Here is a 20,530-nt window from a genome sequence, read left to right as displayed (position 1 = left end):
ATGCTCAGTAAAGTCAGTGTACTGACTCCAGCTTGTGGTGAAGGAAAGTGCAGTGTTTATTGCAGGGCACCAAGCCAGGAGTCCAGGGCAGCTAGTGCTCAAGTCACCTGAACTCCCTGATGGGTTCAGCAAATCATTTTAAAAGGCCAGGTGAGGGAGGGGAGTCCCAGGGTATGTGATCAGTTTGTGCACAATTCTCTGATTGAGTGATTGATGGTGAGGTAACAGGGCAGTGTCACAGGAGTTAACATTATCAGTCCTTAGGTACCAGTAGGTCAGGGGGCTATGTGCTCATGGTCATCAAGTAGTTAACTTTTTCCGTTTGGTGGTGGTTTTAGCATCTGTAAAACAACTCAGGAAATGTGCGTCAGATACTACTATCTAGGTACTTCAGAGAAGAGCTAAAGCTAAAGGATATGGAGGAGGGGTCTTTCCTGGGAAGGTCTTAGAGGGTCCTGCTCAGTTACAATACCAAAACTGCTGGTCCACGGACCATACTTTGAGTATTAAGGTATTACAGTTCAGACGTATAGCCAGGTGCTAACATCAAGGGGAGGGAGCCTGGGGGCTGGCCAGGATGTGATGTGGGATTTTTGCCGTAGTTCCTGGTCTCTACCACAATGGGGGCAATACCAATGGAGGCATAGAAGGAATGAGAGGGCATGAAATTGTAAGTTTGGGGGCTCTCTCTTGGCAATGAAACTGTACTTTTACATACTTCATAAATCTGTCTTTACCTGGGTGTGATTTCAAAGGGGGAAAAGTCCACACTGAGAAGGAGAAATATCTATGTGACTATTATGTGCTATGAAATTTTTTTTGCTCATGTTTTCACACATTTGGGCCAGCCTTAAGAAGCAGTACAATTGCATCAGTTAGGAATATATCCAACTTCTAGTAACAGAAAATCCAGTGACAGTGGGGTTTATTGGTTTCACTTAATGGGAAGTCTGAACCATTGGCTAGTGGGATGTTGTCTCAGACCTCATCTTCTATATGCCTCCAGAACTTTGTTCTCAACTCTGGCTGAATGACCTGGGGAATTAAAAAAAATCATGTTGTCCAGAGCACAGCCCAGACCAATTAAATCAGAATTTCCAGGGTCAAGACCCAGGCATCAGTATTTACAAAAATCTCACCACATGAATCTAATGGGTGAGAACCTCCACTCCTGGACTTGCTGCTGCACAGCTTTCTCCGACACTTTGCATCATGTTCTTAACAACTCTCAGCTGCTGGCATTGGTTCAGTACCGGACTGTGTTACAGCCAGCATATCTGTGAGTCTCTTGGCCTATCCAGCTTGGTTCCCAGATGCTTGATGCAGCCTCAGTCACTACATTCTAGACAAGAAGGAGGAGGAAGGGGGAAAGGCAAGGCTCAGACTGCCACATCTTATTGGCTAGAATTGTGTCAGGTGTCTTCTGTTAAGACAGAGGTGGCTGGAAAAGTGACTACTTCACATTTTCCAGCCTCTGTAGTAGAAGTAGACAAGAGCAATGTGGGTTGGGAATAGCTATGAGGTAAGAGATAGGTATTGGGTTTTTAAAAGAGTTGATTGTTATTGCAAACATAAAAATTACATGCCCGTTATAGAAAACCTGGAAAAAATGGAATAGAAGAAAATATACTTACCCTGGTCTCAGCACTTCAAGACAAGAACTGTCAATAGTTTGATGCATTTCCTTCCAGATTCTTACATGTTTTCCCTATGATTAAATTATATTGCATTTACAATGATGAATTTTACCTTTTCTTGTAACATGAAAGGATGAGAATTTCTCCATATGTTACGATGATTTCTTAAACATCATTTTATTGTCTGCATTATATTTCACTGTGCTACTGCATCATAGTTTAACTTTTTCCTTGCTGTTAAGATTAAGGTTTTTGTTTTCCCTTTTCCAGTTTTACAGAATTAAAAACAATGCTGCACTGAACTTCTTCGTGCCCAAAGTCTTCCCCCCGCTTTGTTCCTATCTATCTATCTATCTATCTATCAATCATCTATCATCTATTTTGGTGGGAGAGAGGAGGAGGCAAAGAAAAAAAAATTTTGTTTCTACTTCAAAGAACTTTCCCGAAGAGTGGGGATTCATTTACATTATACATCCTCACGGATGAACACTGTTCTCCTGGTCTTCATGACAGTTTGAACTCAAGGTAATGTGTGTCATGTTTTTCTGAAGTCCAGTGTATTCATTTGGACCTATGTGGGGTGTTTCTTGTGTTCTTGATCTCATATGAAAGGAGGGGGAAGGGTAAGCTGGGATGAAGTGAGACAGTGGCATGAACATATATACACTACCAAATGTAAAACCGATAGCTAGTGGGAAGCAGCCGCATAGCACAGGGAGATCAGCTCGGTGCTTTGTGTCCACCTAGAGGGGTGGGATAGGGAGGGTGGGAGGGAGACACAAGAGGGAGGAGGTATGGGGATATATGTTTATGTATAGCTGATTCACTTTGTTATACAGCAGAAACTAACACACTATTGTAAAGCAGGTATACTCCAATAAAGATGTTAAACAAAACAAAACAAAACAAAACAAAAAACCAGAAAGATACATGTACCCCTATGTTGATAGCAGCACTGTTCACAATAGCCAAAACATGGAAACAACCTAAATGTCCATCGACAGATGAATGGATAAAGAAGATGTGGTACATATATACAATGGAATACTACTCAGTCATAAAAAAGAACAAAATAAAGCCATTTGCAGCAACATGGATGCCACATGTTGGAGATGATCATACTAAGTGAAGTAAGTCAGAGAGAGACAAATATCATATGATACCACTTATATGTGGAAACTAAAATAAGGCACAAATGCACCTATCTACAAAACAGAAGCAGACTCATAGACATAGAGAACAGACTTGTGGTTGCCTAGGGGGAGAGGGGAGGGAGAAGGAGGGACTGGGAGTTTGGGGTTGGTAGATGCAAACTATTACATTTAGAATGGATAAACAATAAGATCCTAATGTATAGCACAGGGAACTATATTCAATAACCTGTGATAAACCATAATGGAAAAGAATATAAAAAAGAACGTGTATGTATGTATAACGGAGTCACTTTGCTGTACAGCAGAGATTGGCACAGCATTGTAAATCAACTATACTTCAATAAAAAAAAATTAAAAAGAAAAGAAAGAAAGGTATTGACATTTTGGCTTCAAGAACAAATTAAAAAATCATAAATACAACTTGTGTTTGATTTGGGTCTGGGCTGATTACCAAGCAACCATTCAGCAACAATGGTCTCAAATATTTAAACACCCTGTGAAACCGCAACTAATTTAGCAACTGTTGATTTGAAGAACTGTGCAACCAACAAGGGAATGAGGGGAGAATTTTAAGTCTGGATGCCAAGTTCAGAGCAAAATATTAATAGTCTCTTGCTCACATCTGCCATATCTGTAAATATAATAGAGGGAGAGGATAATAAGAATCATATGAATAATGTTAAATAAAAAGTGCAAATAAAGCAGGAAATTTTTTCCATTAAATTTGCCACCTATTCAAGTTCAATAAAATGGTTGTAAGGAAAATAACAATTTAAGGCAGAAGGCTTAGTTACATTGTTGCTATTCAACTTCTTAAGGGCGGAAGAATGAATACCTATCAACTCCCCTGCTTTAAACTTACTTATTTGCCTTAAAACATGTTATTTTGTAACTTGAACATCTATGTTATGCCTTGAAAAGTCCAAGAAGAAAGTAAAATCATACTGAAAGCCAGCAACTGCATCAATACATCTAGACAGATGTTTGCTGGTGGTTTTTGGTAACAAACCCTTTTTCCTCACATTGCACAGATATTCTTTTTATAGGCACAGCCCTGGCAGTAATGAGAATGCGGGTTGGTGCACGGAAATGTTACAAATTCTGCAAGTGGAGAACTTATTCTCTCCATAGGGGCTGAATTTTGCTTTTTTTAGAAGGTAAAGTTTTATTTTTGTTCAGCTTTCTCTCACCAATTTCACTAGCATTTCTTGCACATGGAAAGACATATATCTGGTGTGATAATACTATCAAAAGTACTACCAAGTACCTTCAGCTGATGGTTCCCTTAGCCACAGAACAAGCTTTTTTTAGAGTCAGGATGATTTCCTTTGGGCAGATTCCAGGAAGGGACCACTGGGTCACAGAGAATGAACCCGGTAGTGACTTGGAGTATGTTGCCAGAGAGGCCAGGAGGGTCATTCCAATGCCAACTCTCCAGTGAACACTTCACTGGCTTCTCTCTGCTCCGTTGGCTGTGCCCTTTTGCAGATGGATGGGGCTGGTCTGTCTGCACAAGGGCTAGTGGTGGGAGGGTTCTGCCAGCCCTCAGGAGAAGACACAGTCACATACACCCACCCATTCTGACGCCCCACCCCCATCCCTCAAAATGCTTGTTGGACATTTTTCTTTCTCTCATTCTCTCTTAATTATGACTTAACTCCTAAGACTTGGGCAAACACTCCCAGTACCCTAAGGGGGGCTAGCTGGGTGGCCTATGCCCTATTATTGTTATTTTATTCACCCTTCAGCCAGACTCCATCCTCCTTACCAGAGCCATTGCCATGGCAACTGTCCTCCTTTTGGCAATAAGTATGGGTGGCAAAGTCCTACATGATTAATATGTTTGATATTTTACCTTTCAAAAAAATTCTTTGGGGAAATTCACGTTGGATTGTTGAACAAAATAAATAAGTTTTTATTGTCAACAAGGGCTAAGGGTGGCAGCTTTGATAACAGGAAAAGCCTGGACTGGTCACAAACCTGAGACCAGAGTGAGCAGGTCACATCCAGCTCCAATTCAGACAAGAAAGGAATGGAAAAACTCTCGATTGATGGAAACTGACTCAGAACCCAGTGTGTTGGGGAGCTCTAACATAAGATTAGTGTTGAGATGAAATGTGCCTCAGCCCAAACCCAATCTCAGTGACCTTTGGGTGGCTTTTGGCTGTCACCACTGGAGGGATCAGGGATTTCACCTGCAGAGAGTGCCCTTTGGGGGCCCTGGGCCTTCCCTGACCCTCTGGCATCACACCACAGGTCTCCTCAGCCTTAAAAATGCACCCATGTCACACAGCACACTGAGAGTTTTGCAGAGGCTGAATGTGTCAGCTCAGAGGGAACAGCTAGCCTGATGTCCTCCTCCATCCTCACCATCTTCTGTCCACCATTTACAATAGATTTGCTCTTTTTTGACATTTTGTTTAAAATTAGAGAATTAAAGATTGAAATTTTACAGTATGTTGTTTTAAGTATTATGCTTCTCGGCTTCATAGGCAAATACTTTTTCCTTTAAAGTAGACTTATTCCTCCCTCCCTCCCTCTCTCCCTTCCTTCCTTCCTTCCCTCCTTTGTCTGTATTTATGTATGTATTTTGCCTTAGTGGGATTCACTCTGGCATAGTGGAAAGAGAGTGAGGTGTGGAGCCAGACAAACCTTGGCTGGAGTCCATGCTTTCCTATTAGCTACGTAGCTTTGGCATAGGGTGACCAGATGTCCTAATTTGCTGAGGACTGAGGGGTTTCCTGGAAGACAAGAGTTTCAGTGCTAAACTCAGGACAGTCCTGGACAAACCAGGACAGTTGATCACCTTACTTAGGCAAGCCACTTAACCTCTCTGAGCCTTGGTGTCTTCATATGTGAAATCAGGATAATAATACTTGTCTCTTGAGTTATTTTGAGGATTGGAGCTAGTGTACAAAAAGGGCCTGAAGCTATGTCTGAGATCTACTAGATCTCAGTAGATGATACTGTTAGTAGTATTAATATTAGTAATTTTCTACATATTTTTTAAGGCTCGAAGAGATCTTTCATCATCATTCAGTTCTGCCATCAATGCTTTTCTCTTAATTTCTAATGTCTGTTCAGGAAAGGGGAGTTTAGTTTGTTTTCTTCAGTTTTATGTAAGCCTAGGTTTCTAAAACTTCACTTTCCCAATTAAAAAAAGGCTACTAAATTTTGCATAACATCTCTGAGTGGAGTCTAAGGGTAACACACCAACTGAGATTCAGATTATCTTTTAGAAACCCTGAGAAAGTCACTGAGGCCCCTAAAGTCTTCCTCTTTAGATACAAGACATATGGCTTTTACCAAGCCCCTTCTTTCCCAGATGCAGGTCTGATGTGTGTCAGGTATTGAAGGCTTGGGAACTGATGGTCTGCTCTGGATACTTCCCTACACAGGAGAGTGGAGGTCCAGGCCACCTGCCAACATTAGATCACCTGCCCCACAGCAAGCTTGTCCTTGCTCTTTTGAGTTGGCCCTTTTGTCCAGAAAAAGGCGTTGGGAACCAGGGAGGCCAATGGGGTGGAAACGTGTGGCCTTGGGGAGAAAGAAAGAGGTTAAACCTGCGTGTGGACTCCAACACTTGTTCTAGCTCCCCCTGACTCTTTTCTGGTCCTTGCCCACTATCAGGGTGTTGGTCTCTGTCTCCCATCTTCAAGTTTGAGTAGAGGTGATGAAATGGAGAAATGAATGCCAAAGTATCCCCAAAGGGGAAAAACTAAAACAACCCAGTAGAGGTCCAGTTTCTGGGCTCGTAAGCATTTTATTTTATTGGTTCAGAATAAACAGAGAGCTCTATTCAGCCAGGACTTATCAGCTTCCTCCCTCCAAGCTGTCTGAGATGGTCTGGTCTCCAGGTAACAGGCTGCACCTGCCCTTGTGGCCTTCCTGCTTGGATGTTATTATTATTTTTAAATTGTGGTAAAAAAAACCCCACATGACATGAAATTTACCATATTAACTATTTTTAAGTGTATAGTTAAGTATATTCATATTGTTGTGCCATTTCTGGATGTTATTTTCAAGTTTTTGATCCTCCGTAAGTTCTTAGTTTTGTTTTTTTCCTCTGGATAGGAAATGACGATATTCTCATTGAAGAAAATTTGGAAAGTACTGAGAAGTGTAAATAAAGAAAAAGAATCATTATATATCACTATAAAAACAACCACTTTAAAATATTTTGGAATATATTTCTTTCCAGGGCATTTTTCAATGCACTATTTAAAAGAATTAATATTTTAAAAAGTCTTAAGAATTTAATGGCTGTGTATTAATTTACATGTATAAACTATTATTTATTTAAGTCTTCCTCTAGCTGGATTTTAGGATGATGCAGTTTCACTATTCCAAACAATTGATATATATCTTTGGGCATAAATATTTATGATTATTTCCTTAGAGGATGTGAAAAAAAGAGAATTGCTGGATTAAAGAAGAAATATTTTTAGCCTTTTTCATATTAGGTTTTACATTATCTTTACATTTCCTCCCAAAATCTAAGTTAAAAGATAAGACAAAATATGATATTTTCTATAGAAGGGACTTGTACGTTCCTCATCTCCAGGCAGGTCCCAACTCTCCCTGGAAGGTTCTCCAAGGAAGAAATCTCTGATTTCTTTTAGCAATCCTATAGTAGTGGTGGCTAAGGGTTTTCATCTTATTTGATCATTAGGTAGTAGCTGCCTTTAGTACTGAGTATTGTGGTGGTATGCATACTGAAAACCATAACTGTTAGACCCTTTTTTTCTGTATCTAAATTAAATACTTTTGCTCCAGAATAGGATTTGAATACTTTTGAAGAACTTTAGTGACATTTTGTCTCCATGATATAGTGTCTTACACTAAATACTAAACCCAAAGGAAACTCTGTTTATCCCTACTCCTAATTCCTCTTTTACTCATTTCATGTTAATTTGGACTATTCTGAAGAAAATAATCCCTTTCCTTCCTCAGGGTGGATTGGGAAGGATGATAAATCAGCCTGGCTTCAGCTGGATGAATGGAATAGTTCAAAAGCAGCTCTGAGGTGTATGCAAATGCCTGAGAACTGAAAAATCAAAGAAACTGTGGACACCGCTGAGGACACAGAGATACAGCTGACTGAGTCTGTGTGAGTATCGGTGAGTGTATGTTTGCGAGTGTGTGGTTCCTGACAAGTATCTGGGAGCTTTGGGCCACTCAGACTGGTCACAGGATGGTGGTTGATGAGGAGAGATCAGGGTTGTTGGGGGATTAGAGATAAAGTATGTAAAGCACTAAATGCAGTACTGATGATCCCAAGGACTCAATAAGGAAACGAAATAATGAAAACATGTTGGTGAATCATTGTGATTGATCCTTGAAGGTCACATAACTGGTTGGCCATGGAGTTGGGACCAGAAGTTCAGGTTTCCCCAAAGACTGGATTCCAAGTCCAGTGCAATGCTCCAACTCTGAGATGCCAGGCACTTTGGCAAAAATTGTGGTCATTGCACTGGTTGACCCTGTATAATATCTGTGGAGGCAGGATGGGGTTGAATATTACCCAAGAAAAAAGGTAAAAGAATTGGGCATCTCATGGAAACATTGATTAACCCTCTTTCTTTTGGACCTCAACATGAATGACAGTGAAACACTAGCCCACTCCTTGGGATTCCCCAGGGATTTTTATGGATAACAGTGATGAGTCATGTTTTGAGCTTGTACATTATGACTTGCACATACTGTCTTTGCACAGAGTCTTCAAAATGTCCTTAACCTTAGTTTTCTACTATCCAGTGTGGTAATCCCACTTGTTTAAAATTGAATGTGAAGGCTGTTTTTTTTTTTTTTTTTTTGCCATTTTTAGGTTGTAATTATCAGTTTCCTGTGAGAACCAAAGAAGTCTCCCAGATCTTCCCTCTCTGTACTGTAAATACTGTGCTATTCGGTAAATGGTCAGAGAGGTTCAGAGGTTGTGCCTCTGAAGTTTTTCTTGGAGTTCAGTTTCAACCAAAGGGGTAAAAAAAATAAAATCAAGGCAAAGCAAAGAGGGCATGATTGCTAAGGACTCTGGGTCCTTAGGATATAGTCTTTGTGGTATATGACAAATCTCCACTACTTTTTAAAGATTTATTTATTATTTGTTTATTTTATTTATTTTTGGCCGCGTCGGGTCTTCGTTGTGGCGCGCGGGCTTCTTTCTAATTGTGGCACAGGATTTTCTCTTCTCTACTTGTGGCCCGCTGGCTCCAGGGCACGTGGGCTCTGTAGTTTGCAGCACGCGGGCTGTCATCCAGGCGCGCGAGCTCAGTAGCTGTGGCGCGTGGGCTTAGTTGCCCCGCGGCATGTGGGATCTTACTTCTCTGACCAGGGATCGAACCCACGTCCCCTGCATTGTAAGGCGGATTCTTTACCACTGTAACACTAGGGAAGTCCCCATCTCCACGTTTTGACTGTGGGACCCAGGCTTGGCCAAGCTAAATACTACTGCTCTGGCTATAGGAAGAGATGATGGATGGATACCTGGATAGGATTAGATTCATGACTCAAATAGTCCAATGAGTTTTATCAGGATTTTTTTCTCCTACAGATATCAGGAAAGAGATACCTCCTTTTCGGCAAGTTTCCCTAGCTGAAAGATGGCCTCCGCCTGGAAATATGAGCAGCCATCAGTGCTAGCCTGTGGGAACAACCTGCCTGAGAAGCACACCAACTGAGAGGAAAGCAGAACTGAGATGTGAGCAGAAAAAGGTAGAGTCTGGAGCATATTCCTTGATCCTTCTGTGCCTGAAACTAATCCTGGCCTCACATGCTAGCTACACAAGCCAAGGCCCTGTTTGTCTTAAAGGTGTGCAAGTCAGGTGTTTTCACTTAAATAGATCCTTTACTCACATAATTCCATTAGCCTTATTATCCCTATTCTGTAGATAAGGAAACAGATTCTGAAAGGTTAAGTGTTTTGTTCAAGCTAACACAGCTGGGAAATGGTGCGGCCTGGATTTGAGAGTGGGATGTTCTGCTTCTATAGCTCATGCTGTTTCCATAGCCTGATGCAGCCTCAGTGAGTATGGCTAATTGAGCTGGTCAAGCCAGACCTTGATGTCATCAAGGGGACAGGCATTGACTCTCTTGTTTTACTAGCTCATGGGCTTACCAATGACATTAGACACTTCAGGCTGGCACACTCAGGGTCAGACAGGCTAAACTTGGTTTCTGGATCCCACGCTGCATGCCTGGCAGCTCTGGGAATCCCTTTTTATTCAGGCTTCCCAAGTTGCAGAAACTACTAACTGGACTGGATCAGCCCTGGCTGGCCTCCAGGCAGCCAGGCTGCTGCTGAGAAGACAGAGATTCTGCAAACAGAGACACCCCAGGGAGATGTACTCAGCTTTGAGGTGCTGAGACTCCCACCTCCACATTCTGAAGCTAAGGAAAAAAGACCAGAAGCTGTTCGAATGTGAGATAACAGTATCTTTAATATTTAAGTAACAAAACATGTCGGTCAATACTCAGTGCATATACAATAAGACAGAGCAGCAACAAAACAAATTTACAAAGCACACTCTAACTACACGGAGGCTTTCAAACAATTAAGTGTTGGATAGAGAATGTGCTAATTAAAAACCCAGCTGAGCCACACCTCAGGGCCTCAGACCTGACTAGGGACTTGGTGGTGGTGCGGGGGAGAGTTAACTGTGCCCATGGCCTTCAACTCAAACCCTGAGAACCCTGAACAATCTCTATGTCCTACATTGCTCAGCTCTCTCTCTCCCAACCTCCACTTTGTGTGTGTGCATGCACTTGCTGACATTTTTTAATTTTTAATTTTTTTTTTTTTTTACAGTAGGTCCTTGTTGGTTATCTATTTTAAACATAGCAGTGTGTACATGTCAATCCCAAACTTCCAATCTGTCCCTCCCTCTTACCCTTGCCCACTGGTGACCATAAGTTCATTCTCTAAGACTGTGAGTCTGTTTCTGTTTTGTAAATAAGTTCATTTGTATCATTATTTTTTTAGATTCTGCATATAAGCGATATCATATGATATTTGTCTTTCTCTGTCTGACTTATTTCACTTAGTATGACAGTCCATCCTGATTTTATCTGTTCATCCTTTACCCCATCTTAGACAATGATTTTCATGAGCGCTCTTATGTGGTTTGCCCTAAAACCATTGCTGTCTCATTGAGAAGTGTCTCTGGGTTTACTGTTTGGGTTCTTGGTGAACACAATTCCTCTCTGTTGAACGGGCCATGATCTGGTCTTCCCCCGGATGTAGTCTTTACAGCCTGAAGACCCCTATGAATATTCCCCCATCTCCTTGGAGGCCACTTTCATATGCACTATTGGCCTGAGGACTCCTTTCCTCCAAAGAATAACCCAATGGTCAGATTCCCCAGTGCCAGTGCTGTTCCCTGACTAGGTAGTTTTGAGAGATTGGCTTTACCTCAGTTTCCTGGGGGGGAGCCTATTCTGGCTCTGGTGCTGGGATGGGATCCTGGTGGCCTGGAAGAAGGAGGTTAGGCTTTTGGCAGTAGTGATGCAAACACAGGGAAGGCGTGTGGCTGCAGAGAGTTCTTGAACATCCAACGGTCCAACCACTCAAGATGAATTTAGTGAAGGGACCAGCTCTCAGGGTCACAAAGCTGACCACAGTGCCAAGTAAGTGCTACCCTCAACTCTTAGTGGCCTGCAGCCGTGGAAGTGTGGACACCTGTCACTTGGAAATATTACATTCAGGCTCATCACTTTTTTAAAAAAGAACCAGTTTCAACTCACTTCCTAGGACCTGCTGTGTTCCATTATTTGGTTTTTACATGGATTACACTGATTCTATCATCTATAATCAGAGCCCAGGAGACCTCAAAGGGAAGGAAGTAGGATCAGTGAGCATTTCATGAAATTTGGACTTAAATGTGATTTTACAAAGTACATTACAACATCAGAGCAATTATTTTTTCATTTTCTTCTATTCATGTGCAGGGGTGAGGCTAATTCACAGAGACAGTGTATAATTTCACTAATACATTATTTATTCTAAGTATATTTAGAATACCAAATATATTTAGATTACCAAAAAAAGAAAAAAAAGAGGAAAAAGAAAAAAATTCTTTTCTCATTCCTCTAGGGACAGTTTCTGGCCTGTGACAGAAAGAGGACCTGCAGTGGGGATTCCAGCTAGAATTAGCAGATGTTAGCAGAAGTGGAAAAGGTTGGTTTCCTCAAACTGAAATCACTTTGGTCCAAGTAATGTTCAAGATCATAGTGGAAGAAAACTCAGATAATGAGCTGCAGATATGATAAATATTTTTCCCTACCAACTCTCCTTCAATCAGTGTTTATTAGTAGCCAAGTTAGGGCGGGGGTGGGGGGAAGGGGCAAAAATCAAATAGCAGAAAATGATGTCTTTTGATTGACTCTTTTTTTCCTTTCAGAATTGTTCTGGGGGATGAGTTGGGAAATAGATCATCAATGGGCCATTGGCTAGAAGGAGGAGGGAGAGTCTGCCTAAATTACCTAAGTGACTGATAGGAATTCAAACCACATTCTATCATCAGATTTAAAAGGTTATGTTAGAAAAAAAGAAATAAGAGGATTGGAAAATGTGGGCTATAGCCTCTAATGCACATCTGATAACTCAGCTGTTTTGTGATGGAACATTTAGAGACAGAGAACGGTGGCCAAGACCATCTGGCCTCACCACAGGTGAAACCAAGGCTTTCTAACTTCCAACTGTGAGTCAAAAGCAATGGGAAATCAGGGTAAAAATTCCTTGTTTTTGGGTGAGCTCTAGTTGGGGGATTTCTTCTGCTCCTGCCGAGGTGTCTTGGAGGGCTACACGTAGTCGTACTTGGAAGGATGAGATTGTCCCTCATCTTCTGTGCGGGCACCCCCATCGTATATCTTCTTGGTTTTGGTGTTGGACTCAAAGCCAGTGCTGGCTTTGAAGCCTCCAGGCCTGTAGGCAACATTGTGGCCCGAGGCGTGATAAGAGACGGCTTTGTAGCTGAAAGCAAAAGAAACATTCTATGACCATAGATGTATTTGGTAGGAGGACAAGCTACTCATTTTCCCTAGGATGTCTGACTTTTAGCACTGAAAGTCCAGTGTCCCAGGAAACCTTTAGTCTTGGACAAACTGAGACAGTTGCTTCCCTGGGCTTTGGGACACTGGCTTTTCAGCCTCTGCAGTGGAGCAGAATTTCTTGCTTTGTATTGGAGCTGGGGGGTTAGTGACTAGTGAGTTCCCTCTGTTCATCAACTAAGATGAAGCTGAACCAGAAATGATGTCCAGGGGAACATGGTTATGCCAAAGAAGCATAGAATTTGTGAGCTGGGAGGTATTTACATGCAACCCATCTCCCCTAATCTGCTTCGTACGTGGATGAGGTAACAGAGGCTCAGAGAGGGCAAATGACGGGCTAGAGGTCACGGGACTGGTGAGCAGGAGAGCCTGACTGGGATCCAGGTCTCCCAACCCCAGGCCCAGTTACAGAGGTACAACAGGTATTCTCAGCAGCTGTGCTACTAACATTTTGGAACGGATACTTCTTTGTTGTAGGGACCTGTCCTGCGCTTTGTAGGATATTTAACAGCATCCCTGGCCTATACCCACCAGATTCCAGTATCACCCAACCCTTCCACCCCAAAGCTGTAACAATCAAGAGTCTTCAGATGTTGCCCAATCTCTCCTGGGGACCAGAGCAGGGGTGGGTGGGGGTGGGAGGTGGGTAAAATTGCTCCCAGCTGAGAACCATTGAGTTACATCATGCTGGAGTCGGGGGGTGGGGGAAACCTAGAGGGCTGGGTTTTTCCTTCAACAGCATCATTTCTAAATCTGCTCAGGCAGAAATAGGCCTGTTCTGTTCTTTAGGTCTCCTCATAAAAGATAAGGTTCATGATCCTTTTGTCAGTAGAGTTCTTCCATGTACCTATACTGATCATTCTGCCTGCAAATGATGTGTTAAAATGGACTCGGATAAAATGTCTGATTGCATTGGGATGGGGAGACTCACTTGGTTTCCTCGGGCGCCAGGCCCCGGCAAGCGATGCACATCAGCACGCCCCCAATTAGCGTGAGGCCTCCAGCGACCCAGCCAACAAACAGAGCCGCACCAAAGGTGTACCTGGGTGGGGAGACAGTGGCTGTGAATGTGGTTGACTCAACTCCCCGGGCTCTACCCAGTGAACTTGGCCATGCCCATCCTCTCTGTCCCCACTTTTGGATTCCACATCTATCCCAGCCCGCCCCTGAACACAGCCCTTTGGTTCGCAGTCAACTGCATCAGGTGTCCTGGAGAACAGAATTGGGACTGAAGTTACTCAGCAAAACAGCTGTGGGATTCTTAGGCCCCTAGCATCACTCAGGCATAGAATTAATTGTAAACTTCTAATTTCAGAGAAACATCTCAGGAAATCCCTCTCCCTCCCTATTGGCAAAGGGAAGTGTCTTGACGGTTTGGTAAGAGAAGTTTGAGACATTATGGGATCGGTCTCAAGTTATTATTTCAGAAGGAATTTTGGTCTCTTGGGTTCTTACTGTGGGCCAAGAAGCCTTTATCTTCTCTAACTCAAGTAACCCTGGTAACCGTCCATGCTGGTAGGAGCATTATGTTTAGAAAGAACTAATGTGAAGAGACCAGTCATTCTTTCATTCATTTCTTCACTCATTTGTTCAACAAGTATTTATTGAGCTCTTACTATGTGCCTGGCACTGCCTGGCACTGGGAGAGAGGGGTGAACAGAACGGACACAGACCCCGCCCTCAGAGTGCTTCTGTTCCAGTCCGCCAAGGCTGGTGCTCTTCCCCTTGGAGGGTTGCCTCCAGTGGGACTCAATTACATCAAAACAGGATTGTCTGAGATCAAAATCTCTGAAGTTGCCTGCCCAAGGGACACAGGAATGTTCTAAGGAGACGGTGTAAGAGAGTGATGGCAGGCGTTAGCGCTGGGTGCCAGGCGGGTGGGTGACTCCTCGGGCAGGGGCAGTGACACCAGGCACCCAGATACTGCAGCCAAGGTGGGCTCTTCAAAATAGGGTGACCAACCATCCTGATATGCCCATGACAGAGAAGTTTCCCAGGATCTGGGACTATCAGTGCTAAAACTGGGAAAATCCCAGGAAAACCAGGATGAGTTGATCAGCATGCTTCTAAGTTGCCATTGTAGTCAAGAGACCATGGGAAGACGGTAAAGGAGGTTGAGGGCAGCTTATGGGGATCACATTTTTTCCTATTCTTGAAATAAAGCAGGAACATGGATGGCGAGTGGAGTTCCAGGGAGCCAGAGAGTAATGGATTTATCACGTGCTCACGCTCATCTGTCTCCCATGATGGTGTTGCTAGAGAAATACCAAGTGTATCCGCTCCAGAGATGACGGGTCACTTTTAGGTATAATATTTACATTGCTCTCCCAGAACAAGATCTTTCTCCTTCAGGAATTTGCTGCTGCTTCTTGCTATGAAATACATCCCTTTGAAGTGGCTAAATGAATATAGGTGTTGGAATTGCTCTTCCACCTTTGAAAAGTTCTACTCTGCTTCCGACACCAAATTACAGTGAGGTTTCATCTCCCTCCACTAGACCGTGACCTCTGTGAGAACGAGGACCTTGTCGTTATCCCCAGACCTCAGAAGAGTTCCTGGCCCACAGCAGGTGTTCGATACATTTGTAGAATGAATGAATTAATGAATGCGAGAAAGAGCAGCTGTACAAGGAAGAAACATTACTTTTCTCATCTGTACTGCACCTCCCTCATTTCGATTCCAGCTTTTCCCTGTCCCTAGCTGGGTTCCCGTCATGGACTGGAGACGCGGGGGTGATGCCCATTTACATGCTTGGGTTAACAGTGCCTGTTTCGTTGCCACCACAATGGGGCCTGTGTAAGAGTGTTAGATAAATACTGTGAACTGTCGCTATATTTCAATGCAAATGTCAGATCAGCCTCAAGTCATATCACCAAGGATATTTCACTGAAATGAAGTTTATGAATTTACAGATCATTGTTGATTTATGATATGGCATGGTTGCCTCTGGTAAATTTTTGCTATTTCAGGCGCTGACAGTCACATTAGGCATACGTGTTTAATCAGATTTTTACAACAGTGTTCACCACGGAATACTGAGACTCGATTAGGAGGTTACCTGGTCTGGACGGTCTGCACCATCCCACCCATGCTGGTGTACATGTTAGCTGTGGACATCCAGAAGTTAGTAACCAGCATGTTGGCAAACACAGACACTCCAGCGATTGCACAGAGACCTGTGGGCAAGAACGAGAAAACTCCGGAGTCAGCTTTAAATGGATCACATTGTTTGTGAGGCAATGTATGTTTAAATGAGTTTAGAGGAGCAGGCTGCAGTATATTCCATTCCTATAACAGGATGGTCAATCCAAGCATTGATTATTGAATTCCCACTATGAGTCAGACCCTGTGCTAGGTGCCTACACTCTCTTATCTCTCTGGTTGAGGAAAGATTTGTATGTGCGCAGAAAGAGATTTTCCATCTTGGGACCAGGTATCAGTAGTACAAATATTTTGGGTCTGGTCCTTTGATGATGTCAAGGGCTTTTCCCTTAAAATCATTTTCTAAAGTCTCACCAAAATAATGCCTTTAGGGATTGAGTCACATGTCTACCTAGAGTTGAGAATCTCTCATAATGAGGCGAGGGTGGCAACTAAGAGGGACATCAGCACTCATGATAATTCTGTAGAGTGTAAGTGAGCCTTAATCTCAGATCTTGAATCCCAGCGTGTAAAGCTCGGATCCATGTTCAAACCATGCTCACTAGGGAGAAGCCCTGTCCTCTGCCAGAATGATTTTGCTTTGACATTCCTGGATGCGCATTTGAGAGAGGGAACCCCAGGCTCCTTGTTTACCTGAGATGATGAACATGATCCCGGAGGTAAGTGTCATTTTGGCTTTGGCAGAGTCATCCATGTTGCCAATGCGGATGCACTTTAGGGCGAAGATGGCCACCAGGAGGCCGATGACACTCAGGACGATGCCCACAATCATCAGGGCTCGCACTGCCTGCAGCATGGCTGCGGGTCGAGGGGCAAGACACAAGCAGACAAGTAAGACCACCTCAACGTGATTGATTAGGCTCTGGTTTAATACAACAAAACAACTACAACCAACCAGCACCAAACCGCTGAGAAACGGCAAGTCCATAAACTGTGAACCTTATCATCATCAGGGGATATGAAATTGTGAAAAATACAAAACCATCGCTTACACTTCCCTGATTGATGAAAGACATGCACGCAGAAGTCTATAGAATGAGAAAATTATGAACTGTTGGAGCTGGGAGGGCCAAGGGAATTTAGCTATTTCATGTCCTCATTTTAAAGCTTGATAACCTGGGGTCCAAGAAGGGGAAGTGGCTTGACTAAGGTGCCATTAAAAATTATTGATAGAGCTTATAGTAAAACTGTGTTGCTTTGACTTCTAACCCAAACATCTTTCTTCTCTAGTCTTTCCATAGGAACGCAATGCTTCATAGGGTTGTGTCCACTTCCAGAAAGCTCAATACTCATTTACAGCCTATAATGAAGCAAGGTCACTAGGTAGTACACCAGGGGCACTGTATTGTTGCCTCCTCCCAAAGGGACTACTAAGGTCATGGTGAGCTGTAGGTTTGGGGTCTACATAAAAAGATGATTATATCAATTATATCAATCTCAAGCCTTTCAGCACAACCACAATTTATCAGCAGTTCCCTTTCCAGGAATCAATGGAAGCTGTACGTCCTGCTGGGACTCTCCTGCAGTGACCTCCCCTCCAGATATTTCCAAAGAGGTTTCTAGTGCAACCTTAATGTGCAGTGACTCATCCCAACAGTTTTTTACTGAGCCTGCATGACTAGGCATGGGGATGACGGTGAGTAACAGGTCAGATATGGTCTCTGCCCTCACGGAGCTTATGCCAAAGTGGGGAAAGAAAGTCATTAAACATGTCCACCACAAGCATAATTAATTTTACAAAAGGAAGATAAATTAGTTCTTGTGTCTTCCAGAGGGAAAGGCCACTAGCGTGGGTAGTTCTGGTAAAGCAGAACTGAAGAACCATGTGAAGCAAAGCAGAGAGCTCTGCCCTATCCTAGTTGTCATAGCCAACTGCTACTTTTAATTGAAAGCTATTAGGTACTTTTCAACATTAAGAGATTGAAGCCATATAAAAACTCCCTTGCAATGTAGGTAATATTATTATCTCTATTTTATAATTGAAGAAATTGAGACTCAGAGGTGAAATAAGCTGCCCAAAGACACATATCAAAGGAAAGGCAGAGCTGGGGGTCAAACCTGGAACTGTTTCAAAATGGTTATTTTCCCATCACAATACATTGCTCTGAGGTACTTTATCCTTGAAAAACAGGTAGAGTTCTGGCTGCCAGCAAGGTATAGGGATCTGTAAGCTCCTAACAGAATGTATCCTTCAAACTTGGAGACTAGACCATAAAATGTCATCCTCTGAAATGGATGCTAAGAATGTATAAAGGAATATTCTCCAAAAGTCATCTCAGGGAATTGCCTGTCCCAGGAGATTATTTATAAATGTGACTCTCAAGACAAGGGAGCCCTGGGAGGAATTCTCTCCAATCTCTTCGGGAAGATTTCATCTCAAATATGGCCAATATCAGGGGAGCTGCCTGCTTATTCACTCTAACGTGTGTATCATAAAGCAATTTGTCATGATGGAAGAATTGGAAATCAATGAAAGATATTGAAAACAGGAGAAGTAGATCATGCACAATTCATTAAAGAGCCTTCTGCAGTGTCTGAGGAATGGAGGCCCTGGCAACTTTCTCATCAGGTAGCGAGACAATGGTAACCAGCTACTCTAGTTCTGTGCCATTGACTTCCATTCACTTAATTCTGATTCTCTTCTCCCTAAAGAAACTTCTGCTTTTAACTTTGCTTCCCTGCTGGGAAGAGATTTCTATAAGCATCCATCATCAGTCTTGGTCCTATTAACCACTATATTCTGGGGGTAAATGTGTTGGTGTATGGTGTGGATCAATCTTCCAGGATCTGACCATTCATTCCTAGAAGAATTGATGAACATTAGCGTCTTGGGCCTGCAGTTTCCTGATGCTAGAGCCACGGTGGCCCCAGTAAGGTGAAAAGAACTCGTGAGGGCTTAAGAGTGGTCTCTGGATCCACTCCTTAATATAAGAGGGCTCTAGTGTGTCGCCTCTGTTTTCCAAAGCCTTGCCCAATGGCTATGTTGACCCCACTCATACTGGGAACAAACACACCATCCATTCTCTCATTAACAAATGCAAGCATGTGACATCTACTTGTGTATTTATTTATACCTTTGTGTATTCATCCAGCACATGTTGGTATACTCTCATAGTCAAACGTTAACAGATTCATGCGCTCATCCATGAATTCATTCATTCATTCATTCATCCATCATGTATTCTTAAGCTCAAATTCTCTGCAAAGCCCTTTGCCAGATGCTGTAGGAAGAATAAAATTTCATGAGAAATAATCTCTGTCTTCAAGCAGCTTACAACCTGGAAAGATTATATTTTCACTGGAAATCCTGAACCTCAAATTTCTTTTCACCTTGGGAGTACTTTGGCTAAGAAATCATAATAGAACCCCTTTCTGACAGTCACTCATGGTGTGGTTCTAGCTCTCTTTCACACACACAATTAAATTCTAAGGCTGTGGTTCAGGACAGCTATGGAGAGGAAATTTGTGGGGCAGCCCCAGACTTCAGGAAATACCCTCAGGGCTCTTCTATTTTTGCATGTTGCTACCAGAAAACTGGACTTATGAGAGGCGGAAGGGACTTTGACTTTCCTTCCGTCTTGTCCTCATGGGCCTCTTATGAACTTCAAATCTACTCAGGAACCTGTTAAAGGTTTTAAAAACTGCTCTTGTTCTGATATTTTAAGCTTTAAGCCATTCAGAGAACAAAATCTTTTATCCCTTTTGAGAAGCACCTGGCAAGGCATCTGGTTAAAACAACCAAAACCCAATCAACCAACCAACCAACCAGCCAACCAACCAACCAATCAACCAATCAACCAGCCAAATAAACAATATTAACCAAGTAGGATAAAAAATATCCCTTCCTCATTCTATGAAAAATTTTACTTATCCTGGACTGTTGGCAAGGATGGGGTCATTGAATCTCTTTAATTGAGTGGTTCTACTATTTGTCCCTGGAAACATACCACATATGTGCTGTGGTTGTGGCTGAAGTATGTGGTCTTCCCTGACATTGTTGGATTAGAAGGGATGACGATGCCAGCTGGTGGGAGGTAAAAGCACCGGGCTTGCCTGATGTGCAGAGCAGCTGCTGCTGTGTGTGCCACAGGATTCCTTGGGTACTGAAGCCCTAGCCAGCCTGTCTTTGCCTTTGCAAAGACAGCCTTTGCCTCAGGCTCTCAGATGCCCTCTTGCCTTTGCTGGGTCAGGTTTGCATGACAAGACCTCATTCTTTACTGCTCTCTCTTGATCTCTGGATTTCTGATGAACACTGGTACCTGCTTTGAACCAGGGGTCCACCCTGACCCTGAGCTCCTTTTTATTTTTTAGAATCTCCTTCTAGGGTTAGGGTTAGCTTACCACTTTCTTTTAGCCTGTGGTTGGGCAAAGACACAACACTGTCTTATATCTTGTGGGGCCACTGTCAGAGCCACAACTCTTGACCTGGATGGATGAACCAAGATCTTCCTTGCTTTGGAGACCCCTTGTGGGTGTTCTTCTGAGGGTGGGAGCTGTGATGGGGACAGCTGCCAGGAAGCAAGGGGAAATGTT

At 42.9% G+C, this 20,530-nt stretch overlaps 1 protein-coding gene across 2 annotated transcripts in view; it reads right to left on the bottom strand.

The window, feature by feature from the left end:
- Positions 1-3: 3 nt before the first annotated feature.
- CLDN18 (claudin 18) overlaps positions 4-20,530 on the bottom strand; it is a gene marked incomplete at its 5' end in the record, with an annotated part of 53,232 nt that continues 32,705 nt past the window's right edge. For both annotated transcript variants that reach the window (XM_082459192.1, XM_082459191.1), the window contains 4 exons: positions 4-12,758; positions 13,767-13,877; positions 15,894-16,011; positions 16,631-16,795. In XM_082459192.1, coding sequence (XP_082315318.1) covers positions 12,587-12,758; positions 13,767-13,877; positions 15,894-16,011; positions 16,631-16,795 — 566 coding nt within the window. In that variant the 3' untranslated portion in view covers positions 4-12,586. The remainder of the gene's footprint in view (positions 12,759-13,766; positions 13,878-15,893; positions 16,012-16,630; positions 16,796-20,530) is intronic.

This window comes from Balaenoptera physalus (genome assembly GCF_965194825.1).
Source record: "Balaenoptera physalus genome assembly, chromosome: 4".
NCBI lineage: Eukaryota > Metazoa > Chordata > Mammalia > Artiodactyla > Balaenopteridae > Balaenoptera > Balaenoptera physalus.
The sequence above is the reverse complement of the archived record's forward strand: the minus strand, read 5'-3'. Positions and strand labels throughout refer to the sequence as shown.